Genomic DNA, 20043 nt, shown 5'->3' on the forward strand with positions numbered 1-20043 from the left:
TACACTTTTTAAAATAAAAGTATAGGAACGGTTAAACGTAATTGGAAAAAGTAGAGGAGCACTGCTCCAGCTCCTTCGACCACTGGTCCCAGTAAAGCCTTGCTCCTCTGCCTCCTCTCAAGAAGACCGTTGTTGGTGCTTTGATCCCTGGACCAGTGGGATCAACCAGTTTGTATCCCTGTTCAAGGATCCATACCTTCTGAACCTTCCGGAAGTGTCACCAGACAAACCAGTGGACTGGCCAGCTTTCTCCTGGACTACCTTGCTGCAGCCGCCGCTGTTCCAAGTGCTTCCTTGGAACTTGGAGGATCTTCCAATTGTGTACCAAGAAGAGTGCTCCTCCCTTTTCATCCTTCTTGCATCAATGGAAGCTGTGCTGGGCCTGCTACTTTGTTGTGACAAATCTGCAATATTCATCCCTCTTCCAGGCTATCAAGGTGAGCCCGCTATGCAAGACCCTTGGGGTCTGGGCAAGTGGGACCTCACTGGGAGTGACTCCCCTCTAGGGGGACAAGGATTCCCATTCCCATAAGGAACTCCCTTCGATGAAGACAGTATCTGCTTACATGAGAATTGAGAAATATACTAGGTACACTACATTACCTATAACAAGCAGTGACATTGTACCGTTCTCGTTGGCTTTGGACAATGCTGGAGCACATTCCAAATACAAGGAGGATCTTCCTTTGCCTGAAACAACGTAGCGAACATAAAAGGACGAAGAACCCAGAGAGAGAGACATTCCAACACTGAGGTAATGCTATGATGACATGATGTCCAGGGGGGGCATAGTCGTGCACTACAGAGGAGCCGGCGATAACGCAAGCCCATGGAGCAGAGAACGAAGGACGCTCGAGGTCCGGCAGTACATGCGGTGGACAAGATGGAGGCAGAAACGCTGTCTCTGCTGGTGGTGTGACCCACTAAGGCCGTGGTGGCCTGGGAGGCTGCTAATGAAAGCCAACACCACAATCCTGTCAAGGAACAAAGCCTAGAGTCCCAAGAAACCCGAAGCGAACAGTGTTGGATACAAAGCAGCAACGGGTCTGGAGGACGCCATTGAAGTAACAAGGGGTACAAACCAGGAGGGTTAAAATATATGAAACACAATTATAACTGTACAATTGGACAGTAAAGGGAGATGAGAAAAATCAATTGAATAAACAGAATTTTAAGTTTAAACCATTGTCAAGAATTGATAGAGCTCATGAGGAGTGTGAAGCGGGTGAATCATAGAACTTTGATGTCAGATAACAGATGACATTTTCGCATGGAACCGATAAAGGAACGTTTCTGATATTTTTCTAATGAACAGTTTTCTGAGAATGGATTTTGGAGATCAAAGCCAGTGGCTGTGGCCCATCAACCAGTAGCAAAAACCTCTGGTTATTTAGGTGGTTTTCAATAGTGGTAGAGCTAGAGAGTAGGTTTTGACAGAGGACAATTATTTATTTAGAGGACAGACGAGCACCCTTTTATTTTAGTTTTGTAGATTGGGAATACCCTCATGACGATGGGGATAGTGAGATCTTTCTTTATCATTTGACAATAAATATCCTTGAAATGTCGTCTTTGTCTGCCTCCTTCTGGTTCAACACATAGACCATTGAAGATCATTTGTTGCTGCCTCATCGTGGTAACTCCCATTGCAACTCGTCTTCATTTCTCTTGAGGTGTCCTGAGGTGGCTTGCTCACAAGTCTTCATCTTTCTTCGTTTGGATGTGCTGCTGGAAGGTGTCTCAACAGGACGTAGCACCGAAGGATGTGTCTGCAGCTTAAGCCGAAACTCCAGCAGTGGTCCCTGGACAAATTTGGGTGAGGGGGGTAAACATACCTGTTACTGCCCCCCTCTTGCCCTGTTCTCCATAGGGCTTCATGGGCATGAAGTCCTGTTGCTACTCTCTCCTGACTTTAGTCGTTGGAGGCCTAGTCAAGGAGCCCTTCCTAGGCCTATCCTAGTGGCTGAGATTGAGTGAGTTTACTTACCTGAACTTTACCTAACTTGTGACTGTTTTTAATCATATCCGTTGGCATTGTCAATCACTTAACCCTACCTGTGAGCTATAACCTTTGGAGCTAGTGACTTTAGGGCACAATGCCCCAACCCATCTTAGGGTTGGACTCATTAAGTGTTAGGGTACATATTCTGTGGTTATTCTAAGGTGTCTTTGGTACTTTTCATGCATATACGTTCTAACCAGTGTTTCACTGGTCATGTAAGTATACGCTTTCTTTGGTGAATGTATGTCTGTTTTATAGTAAATGTGTGACAATATTTGAGTAGAGGCTTTACTTCCTTAGTGTGCATTTTAAAGGCATAATACATTATTGCACATTTGTATACTTGGATGTGTAACTGGAATTTGTGGTGGTGCTCTGGTGGTGGTAAGCAAATGATGTTGGCAAGGCTGGTTTTCTTATTATAAATCACTGAACTCTCACTTGCTCTCCCATTCCACTCCCTTGTTCTAATCAGCACAGAGAGGCGTGGAGTGTTCTTGAATTCCTCTTGCTCCTCACTAAACAGGATACCTAACCAATTAACTGGCAATAGGCACTCTATCACAGCTTACAGAAGAGCCGGCCAATTGGTCTCATGCTGCAGGAAATAACAATGTGCGTATTTTTAATGTGTACGTACTTTGCAATGGGCAGAAACGAACATTTTACACAAAAGGCAAGAACATACACTGTAAAACGTATTCAGTGGTAAGCTAGTTAACCTGTAAACCATGTCGCAAGTAGTCTGCCTCCATCCAGCGGAACCCCTCACCCTAAATTGCAGAGGTTCTAATGCCCATTTAACCAAACGGTGAACTCATTGTGGAGTCGTGGCTTTGGTATCCTTATACCAGCAGAAGCAAGATAGTCTGAAACTGGAGTAATATGGGTGTACGTACTATCTGGCTGCCAGTGTAAACTGTGTATAAGCACTGATGAAACGGGAACCAAGCCACTGTATTCACCTAGGCCATGCTCTTGTGAATTGTGATGCCACAGAAGCCATTGGTGTGATGCTGCATCCTCAGCCTGGAGGCTGGGGCACTGAATGTGGAAAATGCCCGGAGGTGTAATCTGCAGATGTAAGAACACCAGACTGCAGCAGGTTCGCTTTTTCCCTAGATTAGTTTCTGGAAGTTTTTTTTCAATCTTTTGCTCAAATGAAATAATTTTATGGAAACGTGGAATGTTTGAGTATGTGGCTATGAATCAGTTAACATTTTTTTATTCTTTCCGATTTGTATGTACTTTTTTCAATTTGAAGCTGACATAGGTAACCTTACTTTTATTTTGTGTTGGTAAACAAGCCTAAGTAACTGCCTTGTGCGAAGGTAGCACCCCATGTATCTATGTAAATACCTTTACTGCCCTTTAACAAATAAACCTATGACTTGGTTTCCTTTTGTACTTTTAAGAATATAGATATTTTTGGTTTTTTTTGGTTTTTTTGTTGTCATTATCCATCTTCCTATTGGTTGGTCCTTTTTTAAACTCAAAAAGTTACCTTATTTTGTTTTGGATGCACTTGCTAGTCCTTAAAACTACCAGTACAGGGTATCCCTGTCCCACATTGATGTCTGTTGTGTAGCACTGCTACCTCCCTTAAGGACCGCAGTGAACGGGAACAGTCTTCCACGTTTCATTTTACTCAAAGGGACAGGATCGTGGCAGTGATACTGTAACTTTTTCTCTGATGTTACCATTTGTCCAGTGTAGTGTCCACAATGACTACCCTCATTGTTTAAACCCTCTTATTGTCTTACTGTCTTTGCTGGTTGTCTTCCACCCAGACATGGATAGGCAATGGCTATATATAGTCATACTCTTTGCAGCCTCCAGTCAGAGCACAGGTAGAGCCTTATTATGATATGATGGGTTATTTATAACGCGCTTAATACCCAGAGGTTTCTAAGCGCGGACCCGGGGATCGAACCTGTGTTGCTCAGTGTCGTCTTGCTTTCAAGGCGAGCAGGTTGCCCCTGATCTATCCTCCTGATTAAGAGTGTTGTCAAGGCTGTGCCTGGTTATCCATGAATTGGACAGCCGCTCTGGGTCTGATTGTTGCAGGTTCCATTGTATGTGGGCTTTAGCGACCCCCAGATAAGGTTTCTATGTAACGGGAGGATATCTTGTGCTTTGAATGCCAACCTTCCAGTGGTCAATTTCCTGAATGGCTCCAGAGGCCACAGAGGGACACCTGAATTTTGCTGATATGACAAGTGATGCCAATCCAACTCCCAAATGGTGAAACTCTGATCTTTACCGACCATGGGCTTGGTTTCTCTCCTCTGATGGGCAGAACCAGTTCACAGTCCAGTACCTCGTTGTGGGTCCTCTCCAAGGTGATGGAAGCCATGGTCATGTAGCTGGGCTGCATCTTACAGGGGGGACACCTCTAAGCTTGGCCATGCTGAGTGACATAGAGAAGGGGCATGGACGGCCTCTAAAGCAGTCTGCTGCTGCTTGTCTCCAACAGGTAGAGGTCCTTTGTTTGAAATGGTGTCTGTTGTTCATCCTTACTGCCACCTGCAGATCCTTGATGGTTCACTAAGATTGCTTCACTCATCTACCACATCGCTGCGGTCCTTCTTAGTGGGTACTGAAGCAGAGGTCTTTCATCATCAAAAGCATGAAGTCCAGCCTAGTAGTATAAATGCGAGGTCACCAATGGAGATCGCAGCTGGACCCAGCTGTCAAACAAAGCCACCTCTGATTCCAAGAAGTCTGGACCCCCATTGCAGCAACCAGCGATAAAAGCAGTCGGCCCGTTGGCCTAGGCAAACAAAATGGTCGCCAAAGAAATTGAACCCTTTCCCCGTCCCCTGCACACCTTTGTCCTGTAAAGAAAGGCAGTTTCAAAAATACATTTTATGCATTTTGCTCAAATTCGTATAAGGCTATTTTCTCAGTCCAGTTACGCGATTATTTAGAAACTCATTTTCATAGATGACTTGTGGTCCTCCTTTTCATGAAATTCATCTTCTTTTTATTTCAGTGTTCTAAGTCAAGAACCCAAGACGTTTCGGGAGGAACCTTCTTCTGGGGTTATTCCATACAATCTTGAAGTGGTAAACACACTCTGCTGCCTCTGTGCCTCTGCCTCTGTGTTGCTGTCCGCCCACTGTGCACCTCCTCTCGATTTCAGACTGCGTGCAGAGAACACGGGCAGCTCCAGGTGCTTTGCACTGGGAAATGGCAAATATCGTCCCCACCTGTAATGCAAAACAAAAGCTGGGTGGGGTAGAGGGGAAGGAGAAGCTCCTCAAAGAGATCGGTGGATTTATATTCTAGCGCAGTGTGTTTACCACTTCAAGATTGTATCAGACTACTCCTGAAGGTCAACACAGGTTCTCCAGGTATCTACAGTTTTGCTCCAGTTTGAAACCTTGATTTGCTCCTACTATCTCACACCCGATTCACATAGATACTCGTGGGCATTTCTGATGTGCTCCAGTGCCAATTATTGGAGAATCGGGCCTTCTGTGTTTAACCCAAGACCCCTGCCATGAATAATATCTTTGAACTCTTGGTCAATACTTAATGGGACAGTCTACAATATTTCACAATGCATACTGATTAAAATATCCACTAAAGCCCACTTTTTAGTATCATCAGCATTGTATGACTGCACGTGAGCAATGTGCCTGCACGGGGCAAACTAGACTTGACATGGGCACATATGCTGGCAGCCTTGAATCCAAAGCAGACCCATGACTCCATCCTTTCAGCCACTTACCTTAAAGTTCTTCTAAACGTGCAGAGCTGAGGTGCACTGGGGAAAATTAGGGCAATTGTGATGTGCCGTACGGGTGATGGTCATTGTAGATGCAAGTTCCTGGTTGGAATGGGGAAGATTACAGCTCCTGTCAGCATCTTCTCTGATCTCCTGCTCAGTGCAGGATTCACCATGGGGGCCCCAACCCTGTGGATCAGGCCCACTTGTAATGAGGTCGTTAGTCTTTACATTTGTGCTGAACTCAGTTACAGGATCCAGCTTTCCTGCTTTTCCCTATGTGTCTTATTTCACTCTGGTGATTATAATTTGCATTGCATTGGCTCCTCCATCAGCTGTAACCTCTACTTGGCAGCATTTGGTGTCATGGGCTTACCTTTTCTATTTCTTTTGTTGCCAGTGGAAGTTGAAGCGCAGTCGGAGGTACAAGGAGCAGAGGGTACCAATCTATTTGCACCGTCAACTCCATATTCCCATCTCAAGCCATTAGGAATCCTCAAGACTCCAATAGGGCAACGACTTGCCATGGAACATCGTGCAGGAAGATCCTCTATGGTAAGTGCCTTTGGAAAGTGAGTTAATGCAGATTGTTTTTCTCAATGCATGTTCTGCACAAGGAGACCATCACAAGTTATTACTCTTGACAACATGAACTGCTTCTTCGCTCCTTGCACCAATGTCCTTTTCCCAGTCAAAATCGTACATGTAAGTGGTTAATTGTAATGGCATAATTGTATTTGCTGTATGAACCTCAAATACCCACCCTGCTGTGATGTGGGCAGGACAGTGCAAGGCTAATGTTGAACTGCTGACGCAGTGAGTTCTTGGTATTGTTAGTTATTACAGATCACCCAATTTAAAGGGACAATCATTTTGGTTTTTGACCAGAGCCATCCTCCGTAATACTATTATCCTTTTTAATTGTCTACCCTCCTCAATGTTCAAAGTAGTTAAAGTGTGGGGATGAGTTGGGCAGAATGACATCTCAAAAATGTCTCCATAACGGCATGATGAGCTAAAAAAGGAGGTCATTGCTTGGTGCATCATCCAAGACTGGGGCTCAGTAGGAAATGCAGAGTATTTTTTGCTCTTTGTTGCAAGTAACTGTACAGGAAGGCTCATATATAGCCCTGTCCTCCTCCTAGTTTGCTTTTCCTCACCCCAACACAAGAATCACTGCACTGTTGCCTGTTCATTCACTTAAAGCCTGCATCAGTTTTCACGGGCCTTTTCTACCGTACATGGGTTTATGAGCTGTTAAGATTTGTCTTAATTACATTGACCGCTTCGCAATAGGATTTTGGTGCTATATCCTGCCTGCAGTGACCTTCAAACTCTGAGACTGCCAGTCAGTGCCGCATTACAGTGACCAGAACATTCCTTGCTCTGCAAGATCATTGTCAAAATGGAGCCTGCTCTGCATGTGCTGCAGTAGTTGCCCCGCCCTTGAGCCACTGACTACATGGAGCTTACTCATTTCTTCTGCTACCAATGCTAGATATTGCTTACTCAACTCAAGGTTACCTTGTGTGCTTCATCAACAGCTAGGGACCACTTGAGATCTTCTCTAGGCTCCAGTCTGTCTTTAGCAAGCAGATTTAAGTGACCATTGCATTTGTATGAGGCAGACCTGCATTGCCTTTCCCTTCAGTGGCTTGAGTCCACTTACCATCAGCCTGATGGCACAATTTGTAGTTCACTCTATTTCTGGCCTTTTAAACGGGTTTCTGTGGACACAGCTTCCATTTTTGAGTTTGCCAGGGTGTCTGAACACAAGTCATTTTTAACAAAGACTGCAAGCAAATCTTCGTGTTACTATACCTTTATTTTTGTAGGCTTTGCAACCACGTGATTTCATTTTCTCCTACATTGCACCCCAACATTCAGGAAAGAACTCTCCGAGATGGTAGCACATTGATGAAGGATGAGAGTCCGGTTCTGAATTCACGAACCGTATTCTACTGGTCCCTAGTAGGAAGTTTTTGTTTCCCTAACATTGCACTGGTGCAAGCATAAAAAAAGTCGTCATAAAGGTCTTATGAAGATTAAAAATGTCTTGTGCAAACAACCCCGGTCTACAGTCTTCATTTTACCATTTCTTCTCACTGTTATATACAATAAAGCTTGCATGCATTCACACTTGAAACTTCCAGATGCCTCCATGAACCATCTAAGGAGCAACTCATTGGCAGAACCCACTTCTCTGGGACCAATACATCCCTCGTTAAATTGGTGCCTGGTTTGCACATCAATCCTTGCACCTCAGATTCCTAGTGTGTGTCCTGCACTCGAGAACTAGGGGCTATCTTGAGGTACCACCAAGACCCCCCCCCCCCCACCCCAAGTGTCCTCAATCCCAATCTGCACTGTGCCAGCCTCAAGTTCCAGCTTGGGATGACACTGTAGGTAACGCCCGCGCCTAGCAGCGAACTTCTACTCCACTCCAAAGAACAGTTTACCACCAATCCCATAGCGGTCCTAAGTTTGGCAGCAGAGCTATGCTCCTTGAGATCTAGTTTTGAGTTGTGCTTACCCCTCTATTTAGAAGTGCAATTCCCCACTGAGACCCGACCCATAGCCTCTTTGTGTATTGGGCTGCGAGGTACCATCACGCCCACAAATGCCAAGAAATCGGCCAAAGACATCAGCCAAGAGGAAAAAATAACACATTTCAACAATGCATCCAGGGTTTAATCCTGTGCACTCCAGGCAAAAGAAAACGATAAAACGCAGCGCCATCCCCCTCCAAGGTGTATTCGTGGTTCTTGGAATCTTGCCAGCTCTCCCCACCAGATCTTGGCTCAGCTCTGCCTTGCTCCTGGTTTGTGGATGCTTTATATAGTTTGCATATGATGAAAGTTTGATTTTGCTCCGACACCAGAGGGCACCACGCATCTCCTCCTCTGCTCCACATGACTTGAGTGAGTGCCCATGATGCTGGAAGTGATGTCAGAGGCATTGTAGATGGAGCCATTGGCACCCCATGGCTTCCCTTCCCTTTTTCTGTGCACTTGGTACAGTGCTTAGGCAGGGACGTCATTTGGTCTCCCTTGCGACTTCTGGGGTCTCCCTTGCGAATTTTTTTATTTTTTTGTAATACAAGCTCATTGGCTTTTGCCAGCACAATGTGGCTCTTTACTTCTGGAGTGGCTGGCTTTCTTGTTCAGACCCCAGAAAAAAAAGAATAAAAATAAGAAAAGCAGTGTTTCAGCACTGACCCTAAATAAGAAAGAATAGGAATACCAAATAATGTGTCTTTCTGGAATTCTATACAATAATTGCTAGACTAATTAAAGGTTTATTTCAGGCACACTTCAGGGGGTGAGTCACTGTTTAAGTCTTTTCTTAAACGCCTCAACTCAGCCTTTCATCCTTCTGAGGTCAATAAATGAGTACGAACACAGGTTGGGTGATATTGGGTGTATCTTTTTTCTATATAAAGCGCTTAATCGCTATATAATAACACATCATTTGGTCATGGACGTCTACTTGCATTCACAGTAATTTGGTACTGTGGCCCTATACACACTGATCTTAACGATACATATGCCGATCCATTCTTTTATGAAATGTACACATTATAGTGATATCGTAACCATATTTTTCGCAGTGTACAATGCTATGTGATGCCACTTCCTGTTTTGTCAACAGGTGAAAGGTCATGTTCCATCACTTCCCGTGATATAATTTCGGGGTGGGGTCAAATGACATCACTTTTGTGATGTCATCAGGGGTCAAGGGTCGTGACTCTCACTTCTGCTACCCCTGGAATTTTGGTGAAATGACGTCGCTGTGATTAGGAATGCCACTAGCATTTTTCTTTTAATTCACTGCATCATGCTGAATCCCATGCTAAGGACTGCTCTGGAGGCAGACATCAGTCACCAACCCGCACAGTGCCCCAGATTAGATTTTTAAAGTGGGCCTCTCTATTTCAATTAAAAGTTAGGAGTGACATGATCTTTTAGTGAGCAAAAAAGTAAGTCCCAGTGAAAACGGGAATATTTTGTAAGCACATAAAAATATGTATAACTGCAAAACAGAAATGTTTGTGTAATAAATATTTCTTTTTTTATTTTATTTTATTTTTTATTTTCATTTAGTTTGTACAAACTTTTTGAAAAACACAATTATACATAATTCCTCCCCTATCTATCTATGGGATTCTTCAAAAATGAGTCATTACGGTGCATTATTTCATAACAGAATGTTGCGTTCCATCCCTTACTGTTTCCCCCCGACTTGGATGGTCCCACTTTTCATTAACTCTGTTCGCTTCAGATGATTCATTACTCATTACCAATCCTTTGTCTGGCTTTACTTCACCTCTTCATCACATCTCAACATTTTTGAAGCACCCATTACTTATTTTTTAAATTCTCTCTCCAATTTAGTTGTCTTTTAGCAAACTTTCGAGTATTTGCAAGAAATTTGTCAACCCGAAAATGTCTTTTTGACATGGGTTATGAAATTTTTGCCATAGATCCTCTCCGCTTAAGGTGGCGTATTTCCGCACTAGATGTCCTAAATGCACAGATCTCTGGTCTTTCAGGGCCTCACAATACAGTGTAAGATGTTTAAGGGTTTCTTGGTGTTTATTACAGAGACGACACCTGAGAACTGCTTTCAAATTCCGCGTTCTTATGGCTTGGCTTACTCTGGTGTTTATTAAGTTCATACGAAATTTCATATAGATTGCTCGACGTCTTGCATTAGCAGTTCTCATCAAGTATTGAGGCAGTTTCTTTCGATCTTTTGCCTCAATAGCTGCATCTTCCATAAGTTTGTGGCGATTGCGATCATCAACTGTCGAGCACCAATCCTGTTCCCATAGCTTTTTCTTCACATAATTTCGGGTTGTTTCTCAGGGTATCTTGATCAGTTCCCAGTAACTCTAATTGCTTTTTACAACCGACTGCCCATTTACATAATGGGGTTTCTTCGTTGCCCTCCATGGCATTTTGTAAGATCTTGAACTGAGGAAGACATTCTACTGTGATGATTTTCCGATATATGGATAGCATGTTCCATAGCACTCGGGCATGCATGGATATTAAATTGAGTTCGTATCTCACACATGCACTCGAGATTCCTTTCTGTAATTGTAAGACTCGCCTCCAATATTGATTTTCTAGTTCTGGCCATAGAGTGGCAGACACTCCTAAGGCACTTTCTGCCCCATAGATCAGTGATGGGATCACTTTTTGGTTATAGTGGGCTATCTCTGGTTGTAACGAGAATTTCCCAAACTTTTTATTTATTACTACTCCTTGACTTGCTAATTGTCTACATTTTTGTTTAGCATTCTCTGTCCAGGGTGCGTCATTTATGTTACTGTTGATCCAGACACCTAGGTACTTTGTCTTTTTCACACATCTTAGGATGCCATTTCTCAATCTCCACTTCGGGATGTTTTTTGTATTCCGTTTATTATTTCGTGTTAAATCTTGCAGAATTATTATTTCAGATTTTGCAGGGTTGATTTTTAGTTTGTTTTTTTCTACATATCTCTCTAAAGCTGCTAGTTTTCGAGTTAGTCGACTCGGTGTTAGGTCCAGTAATGCAATGTCATCTGCATATAGCATCCAACTTATTGCTTGCCCATTTATTTTTGGTGGAAAGGAATTTACATCTGCAAGACTATCGCCAATATCAGACATAAATAAACCAAACAGCGTTGCTGCAAGCGGGCAGCCCTGTTTCACACCTTGATTCATTTCAATTGGCTTGCTCAGCGTTCCACTTGAATCAAGTCTGATTTTAATGACACTGTCCGTGTGGAGTTCCTTTATAGGTTGTAGGAGATTATCTGGGCACTTCCATTTCTTCATCTTTTCCCAGAGCATCTCTCGGTCGATGGTATCAAAAGCGCTAGATAGATCTACAAATGCTACATAGATCTTTCTGTTTTGTCGGATTGCTTCTATTTTCAGAAAGTTCAGAATTGTTAAGTTCAGCCCGCAACCAACCCCTTTCACGAATCCAGTTTGTCGAGGGTCGTATCTTTTGGAATCTTGGATCCATTGTAGTAGTTGGATTTGGAGCTGGGAGGCAAAGATTTTGCCGACCACATCGAGCAGAGCTATCGGCCGGCAATTCTTGGGGTCAGTTTGAGCACCTTTTTTAAAAATTGGTACTACAATGGCACACCGACAGGAAGATGGTATCTGTTTCTTCTGGAGAATGGTCCAAAATAATGAGTAGCAGAAATCTGCCCATAGTTCTGGATGTTGTTTTAGGTGTTGACTTGTTAGACCATCTGGTCCCGGTGCTCTTGATGTACTTAATTTTAGAATGTTTCTGTAGATGTCCTCTTTTTTTATTTCAATTGACCACTCATGCTCTGAGGATGGTGAAATTCTTATATTGGGTTGATTGTTGTTGAATGTTTCTGCGTAATGTCTGACCCATTGATCTTCCGGAATCGTAGATTTCATAATGGCTCCTTGGGGTGTTGAGATATTATTCAGCAAGGCCCAAAATCTCTAGTCTTTCTTTTAGCAAGTACTTCCATCATAATTTCAGCATCTCTTTGTAACATGATGTGTTTATGGCTAATTAGCCAGTTCTTATAGGTTTGTTTCAAATGTCTTGTCTTATGCTTTGGTTATTTGTATTTGACTTGTTTTTGAGCATTCTCAGTGCTTTTTTCAGGTTTATTTTCTTTTCATTAACTTCTGCATCCCATGCATGGAGCTGTGTAAAGTCCGGTCTTGCCTTAGTACATTTTGTCTCTCGATATATCTCTAATAGAGTGGTGTACACAATTTGTTCCATTTCTGTTGTATTTTCTAGTGATTTTCTTAGTGAGATGATATTATTCTCACTCAATCTTAGCCTGTTACGACCAGGACCTACTTCAAGTGTCGGTGCTTCATTGACAGCTGGTCTTCTAGGTTTGTTTGATTTCAAATACAGTTTAACTAGGCAATGATCGCTAACCTTCATTTCAATGATTTTGAGACACATGACCTCGCTTCTTAGGATTCCGTCTACGAACATGTAGTCAATTGTCGAACTTTGCTTAATTCTTCGCCAGGTTGGATAGCCGGGAATGTCCCCTGGCGTGTTGCCATTCAACAACTGTAAGTTCCAAGCTTTCATTTCTTGCATCCATCGCCTAGCTGCCTGTTCACCATTGGTTATTTTTTCTTCAAGGGAGTCATTTGTGATAGACAATTTATGTTTGGATCTCCACATATTAAGATGTTTGTATCCTTTTCATTTCTTTTGATATTGCAGATTAATTCTGAAATGGTTTCCATGAAGTTGTCTAATAATATTGCTGCATGTTGCCAATATATATTAATCAGTATTAGTAAATTATGTTTGTTCACGTATCTCTCTGGAAGTTTCACTTTACACACTTGTATATATGGTGACACAATAGTATGAGATAAGATACGTATACCACTTTTTACTTTTGCGAGCGTTACCATTCCTGACATGGGTCGGCCTTTTTCCCCTTTAATTGCTCTGTTGAAGGCTATCTCAAAGCCGTCTGCTACTGGTGGTTCCAGTAGCCAAGTCTCTTGCAAACAGAGCAAGTCTATGTCCATCAGTTCATTGGATGTATTTTCAAAGAGATGTGAATGCCCACGTGTGTTCCATGAAGCAATGCATATATTGCCAGTCTCCTGGATCTTTGGGCATTAGCTATGTTTTGTGTTGTTGATAGTTTTAGCAACCCATGTCCAATCCATGTCTTCCCTTTGTGGATTGATGATTTTCTTCATTTTGGAGTACATCTGCTCAGTCGTTACTCCGGCTAGCTCTATTTCTGAAATTTGCGTTTCATTATTGATGTGGCACTTTAAAGGGACATTTTTGCTTCTTGGATATTGTTCTTCGACACATTGCACAGTTTTATTGTCAGTTTCAGGATTGTAAGCTAGTACCAGTCCTTTGTTCCTCGGTTGATCTGCCTTCTGTGAATTTCGGATTTCATGTATATCAAACCCCATAGAGTTCAGGATGGTTCCTGTGTCTAATAGTGAATCGCAGATCATTTTAGAATCTATATGCAGGATCACACAGTCATTATTTTTCTCGTCCTCGAATTCTACTATTAGGATGTCATCAGAAGCCACAGTTCTTAGTTGTGGAATATGATGTAGTAACTTCTTCACATTATTCCTGTTTAAGAGAAGGCCATCTTTTTCTCTCACTATGCGTTCTAGGCGCAGCAGAGATTTCCCCATTTTCTTAGATCTTCAAGCTTGTTGGCTGTATTCAGAGCCATCAGCGTCACTTACTCGTGCATTGTGCTGTACTTTCAGGCATGTCGGTTTTTGCTGAATCCATTGGCTCTTTTGTAACGATAATGGGTCTTTTGAAGACTGTTCCAAAGGAGGTGTAAGATTATGGGGAGATCCTACTTTAGGATCAGCTTCTCTTATCGGATTAGGTTCAATTAATCCGTTATCCATTAGCGCCATTTTGGCCTCTAAGAACTCAAGGTTTCGCTCATATTTCCACAAGTCTGAGTTACGCGAGATATGCTTTGCCTCAGACTGTAAGAGTTTCTTGGTGGCTAAAGTTAGCGCTCGTTTAGCCTCAATTGTCATACATTCAGAGGAGACATCCTCTAAGGCAGGTAAGATTATGCCAGGATGTTTGGGAGAATCGCTGTTAGTGTCTCTTTGTTGATGTGCATGTGTCCCCTGTTCTGGGCAACCAGTTTTGGAGGATGGAAAGGTTCTACTAGCTGGCTGCTTTACAAGAATCTTCGTTTTAGGGAGTGCTTGATCTTTTTTTCCCATAATGAGATCGATGTTAATTATGGCGTCAGAGGGAAGCCGATCCTCAGACATGGCCGATTCAGGAATCTCAACCCAAACATCTTGATCACTTTCACGAAGCTCATATGTTGAGAGATCTAAAAGCTCTCCAGAAATGCTCCCAATTCCAAGAGGTTGGTCGTTTGGTGCTTCTTTTGGGTTTAGTTGCTCAGCTGGTATGGGGTTCTTCACTGTGCATAGATTAGCCTTAACGGTAGTTTCATCAACTTGCTTGGTATTTATTGTAGAACAAAGACCTTTGATGTTCCTTAAAAATGATCGTACACTCGATCTACATGGATTTTTTCTTTTTTTCTTATTTTTGGATTTTTTCCCACTCATCGTGTCTCCGACTTTATTATTTGATGCTGCATCTGATTATTTTGATTCAAATATTCGGAACATCCCTTTTTGTGTTGGTTTTGGCTTAGCAGGAGAGACTGTCACACCGGGTCTCTCGGTCACAAGTATAGAGTTCATGGGACCCTGGTTCCCAGGCTCATTGATGCCTTGTTCTGATTGAGAAGCTGAAACAGCAACGTCCATTATACACTTGCTTGCAGAATTTGATGACATTAAGTCCTCATCTCTGTCCGAGGGAGTACTCTGCGTTTGGGGTAGGTATGATTTCTTATTTCCTTCACACATTTGTGGAACATCTTTTAGCTGTCTGGTGAGCGTAATCATTTTTTCGCTACTGCAGATTCTGTTGCTCTCATTTACGCAAATGACGGCTTCTCGTGATCGTTTTAATTTTTGTGTACATTTCCTCGGGGGAACATTAGCACCTCCTTTTTCACACCTCGTCTCTTGTGTGATTATCTCTGCATTTAGACTAGCATCTGGGACCATGATTTGGGTCTCATAGTCTATTGTATTATTCGCAGCAGTTTCCTTTGCTTTATCATCATTCTGCACTATGATCTCATTAGGTATCATTGATTTAAGAGTGGGATTTAATTTATGTTGTTGCAGTAGTGTTATGGCTTCTCGAGCTACTTCGGCGAACAGTCGTTTGTCCATCGCACTATTTTTGGTTTGTTCCACAATGGTCTTAATATATGCATCAGCTCTTAAATGCTCATCAGTCCAAGTTTGTTTCATCCAATTTAAGTCTTGATCTACATTAATAATTTTCGAGTTCAACAGAGCTAAGAGAGTTGTTCTTTAATATTCTCATTCAGCTGTTCGTATAGTTTGATATATGGCGACATCGAAATTGTATGGGCAGCCATTATGAGTGTGTTTAGTTCTCTTGTGATTTCTTTAGCCAGAAGTTCTGCCATGTTTAGTGTTTGGCCATTCTGTTTGTTACTTTTCTGAAATCTTATTCGAGAGAATCTAGATTTTTTCTTACGTAAATTCGACCTTTTCTTGAATGGAGCATCTGGCTGTAAATATACCACAGATGGTGGACAATAGGTTTCAAGTCCAGTGAAAAGAGAGCCAGCCAGCTCCTTTTCCTCGGCGAGCCTTTTTTGTGATGTAATAAGTAGGTCACTATAATCATCATTGATGGATTCAAGACGTTTCCTTTTCATCATTGGTTTTAACCAAGGTTTTCGAAGTTCATTTGAGCTTGGTGGGCCAGCTGGGAGACTGCGAACGTTCTCCTCACAGTACGAGAATACATCCATCGGCTGCACTTGTTCCGAGGGGTTGCGGGATCCAATCGATGATATTTCCGTTCTGAAATCTACGCGGCTCATGTCTACTAGGGCCAGCGGGCTGCGTCGGTCACAGCTCTTCCGGACGCAGGGCGAGCGGTCCGAAGCTGATCCAGGACGAGGCCATGTCATCATAGCTATTTCCCCGAGTGCATCATCCACTAATGGTGCTCTTCTAAAGTGCTCACTGTGGACCACGAGCTCGCCAGATTCTCGTCCCGCGGACTTGAGGGCTTTATTACGGCTATGATGAGATCCGACAAGCCGTTTATCGCTAGGTTCACAAACATCACTGGCCATACCACTAGCATGGTCTGTGGAGGCTATGCAGTTGGTCATGGCTCCACTTGTGGTATCGCCGACAACAATACTCATCTCTTGTGCGGCTTTGTCAAGGCCAATTACCGATCCGACCGTGCATGAAAGAGTCTTAGCGATCAGCAATTCATCACCTTCATCCACATTAACTATTGTGTTATCCAGCCGGGTGTTTGTACATGCACAACTGATGGTTGCAGAGTCCAAAGATGCCCCATGAGCATCTTCAACCACAGCGGACTCTCCCTCCTTCGCCGCATAGATTATGTTGGGCTCTGTTTGTATTGTTTTTAATAGTGTCGGATGCGGTGGTGCTGGCGTTGCTAGTGGATATAAGTCAGTACTGCACGTGGCTATAGTGCTGTCTTGACAATCGAAATAGTTCTCAGAGTCTATGGAAGTAGAAGAAGCACAATTCTTTTTACGAAACTTACAACGGCTTACCGTTAGGTCCATGCGCAGGTCAGTGGGAGCGCAGCCGCCTGCAACCAGGAAGCGTCGTTGCCGCCGTGTAAGCGGGTGAGTGGAACCTTCTTCTCCTTGATACACCACAGCGTCTTCCATGTTAATCCCCGAGGGGCCAGGGTCTAAGGTGTACTCGACAGAAGTCATAGGGATCGCGGAGAAATAAAGATAAAAATAAAAATAAATACATTAAGGGGCGCGTTCAGGTGCAAAACACTATTGGAGCTGATCAGAGGAGAGTCAAGCGGAGATCGGCACAGAGGCGAGGACGGGGGCCGTGGAGGCTCCAGGCACCCCTGGCAACACTGCCAACACTCAGCGTCGCTCTGCGACTTGTGCTGGGTCTTTGAAGGGAAAAGCAACTTCCTTCCACAACAAGGTAGTCAGGCAGCAAAACAGAGCTCCCAACACTGCCAAATATTTCTTTGCACCTAGCTATTCAAGCATGTTAAAAGATACATTTTTACTTCAGATAAGTCAGTAATATTAGTAGGCTGTCTTCTTGCGGCCTTACATGTACTACTGGTCCAAACATATCCATGGAGCTGTTTGGATGAAATTAGGGGAACGGGAGTATTTTTACTACCTATTTTTCTTTTTTGGAAGTATTTGTTTGTTTTTAGAGAGTAAAGTGGCTGATGCACCGGTTGAGCCGAATTTAGATCATCACTGCACTGCCCGTAACTGCGCTGATGAAAATGTTGACTCCAATTACAGTAATCAGATAGATCACCCCACCAATAATCCAACCCCCACCCCACTTACCTTTACCGCAGCACACTTCTGTGTGCGCCGCCGACTCCCTCGTACCCCTGCAGCGGCAGTTCCTCCCACTTACGTGGGGTGGTGCTGACGCCACAGGGATCTTTTTTTTAAAAAAACATGTTTTTTTCTTTTTCAAGTTACCCGCAACCCCGACTCTCATTATTGCGACCAAGGAGAGCGGGGGACACCCCTGCAACCCCTGCTCCACTTGGGCGCAGTAATGGGAGTCAGCATTCTCTAAAATGCCGACAAGGCAGTAAAAGCATAATCAGCATTTTAGAGTCGCAGTAATGGTGTCATTCCGTTGAGCCCGCACATGGTTTGTCTCCACTGCCTGGGGACGAACACGATGCGGAAGACTGCGCTTGGTGCTTGTCTAAGCATGAAAAGGGCCTCTGCAAGTGGCCCTCTAAGTTGTACCCCTTTTTCTACAAGAGCGGAAGGGCATTCCCTGCAAATCTCTCCCTTCAGAGCCTGCTCTTAAAAAAGAGTCCATCTTTGGAGCAGACTGGGTGAAACCCCACTCAAGGGAGGAGAGAGATCAAGAAGATGGCAGTTCACATGGAGGTCACCAGAAATAGAAAAAAGAGCATCACAAGAGGTCTTGCTCCCCCTGCAAACATTCTAGATTCCATTCTTCCTCCAATAAGCGGCATTCTGATTCAAGGGATGATGTATGATCTCTTGGATAACAACTATGGAAGGTATTGTTCCCCACTTACTCTTCTAAACCTGAGCAGTGGGAAGAATTCAGGCAACAGATGTTGGACATCTTTACCACAGCTCCCGAGCAAGAGCACACCATGCTTGCACAAACAAGCAGAGGTGCGTCTTTGGACCAAGCAACTTCTGACTCGGCTTAGGCTCGATATGCAAGAAAATACAAACCCGAGTAGACCAGAAGATAGCTGCACAACCCCTGCCAAGGTTACAATGGAAAAGTGAGGTTTGGACTGGCACCGAAGAGAACAGATGATCAGTTTCCAAGCGTAAGAAACATCTCTTGGATTAGGTAAAGAAACAAACTGATCTTGAAGGCCAGGTGCTCACTAATCAAGGCTTAACATTGAAAAGAAAGTAGCTCGTACAAGTCTCCAGTGGTCAGGAAGGGTACGAACACTGCATTAATAAGGGCTATAATCCTAAGAAATTCAGAGCACAATAATTTAAAACGTAGTTTCCACACACATGACTTATAGTTGGAGAATAAAAGCTATTCATTAGCCCAGGGACAGATAGGCTCAGGCCATCACTCCCCTCGAGTTCTCAGGACAAAGATACAAGACAATGTTGCGTTCAAAGCTAAAACTCCTGGCTTGTGGCCTAGAGAATCAGAAATTGTAACCTAATTGGGAAAAGCTGCACCTTGATGCCATGCCCCCTAGCCACTATTGTTGCTCATTTGCTGATGACCTGCCAAATTGCCATTGTTGGTGAAGCCAATGCCAGCCAATCCCTGTCCTCCAATAACGCTATCCTATAATTGTTGCAGCGGCTAATGAAGGTAGTGTAGAGATTACATGTATTCACTGCTATCAATTTAGAGGTGATCTCAGGTGAAGTCATCAGAGCATGACCAATGAAAAGACTAACCCTTATGGATTGTGTACATAGATGATTCCCCTTACAAATCCCTCCGCCCTTTAGGTTTTTGTAACAGGTACTGTAGATAGTGTAATATGATGTCTGTTGACATATTTTTTACTTTTAAACTCTTGTCAAGCATGAGAAGAACTGAGAGTGTAAAATGCTTTGGATTTACTGCTGTCCCTATTTTATCTGGATTATTAATAAAAATCCACTTGTCAAGAGGAGGAAGCCTGAGTAGTCCGGCTGAGGCAAGCTGGATTAGTGCCATTGATATAATGCATATGGGACATAGACTAATCTAGTGCACCCAGTGTGTGAGTACCCTCTGGTATTTTACTGGAGTCCTAGGTTTGTCTTTGCCTCATGATATGATGTGGCATTTATAACGCGCCTGTACACAAGTGTTGTTGCTATGTGCAAGAGGACAAGGCGGGGGAAACAAAAGGAGGACAAAATAACGATGTTACTAGGCCTTGTGTCATTCAGATTGCGGAAATTCAGGAAGAGGGAAGGGGAGAAGTGCCATGCAGTAAGAATGATATCCATATGCCAGTGTGTAAACCTGAAGTCCTCTTATGCCTAACCATCGTCTCCAGATCCTCTCCTCGACATCCATTAGTTTGATTTAATTTATAAAATGCGCTAAATCGCCAAGAGCCTCAGAGCGCACAGAGAATCAAACATGACGGACAAACACAAACTGTGGAGTCGAAGAGAGGGCAA

General features: G+C 43.3%; 1 protein-coding gene across 3 annotated transcripts in view; it reads left to right on the forward strand.

The window, feature by feature from the left end:
• Nucleotides 1-20043, forward strand: part of HASPIN (histone H3 associated protein kinase) — a 734185-nt gene that overhangs the window by 436289 nt on the left and 277853 nt on the right. For all 3 annotated transcript variants that reach the window (XM_069604709.1, XM_069604710.1, XM_069604711.1), the window contains one exon: nucleotides 6136-6290. In XM_069604709.1, the coding sequence (XP_069460810.1) occupies nucleotides 6136-6290 (155 nt within the window). The remainder of the gene's footprint in view (nucleotides 1-6135; nucleotides 6291-20043) is intronic.

Source organism: Ambystoma mexicanum, chromosome 1p, assembly GCF_040938575.1.
Source record: "Ambystoma mexicanum isolate Mex_15411 chromosome 1p, UKY_AmexF1_1, whole genome shotgun sequence".
Classification (NCBI taxonomy): Eukaryota; Metazoa; Chordata; class Amphibia; order Caudata; family Ambystomatidae; genus Ambystoma; species Ambystoma mexicanum.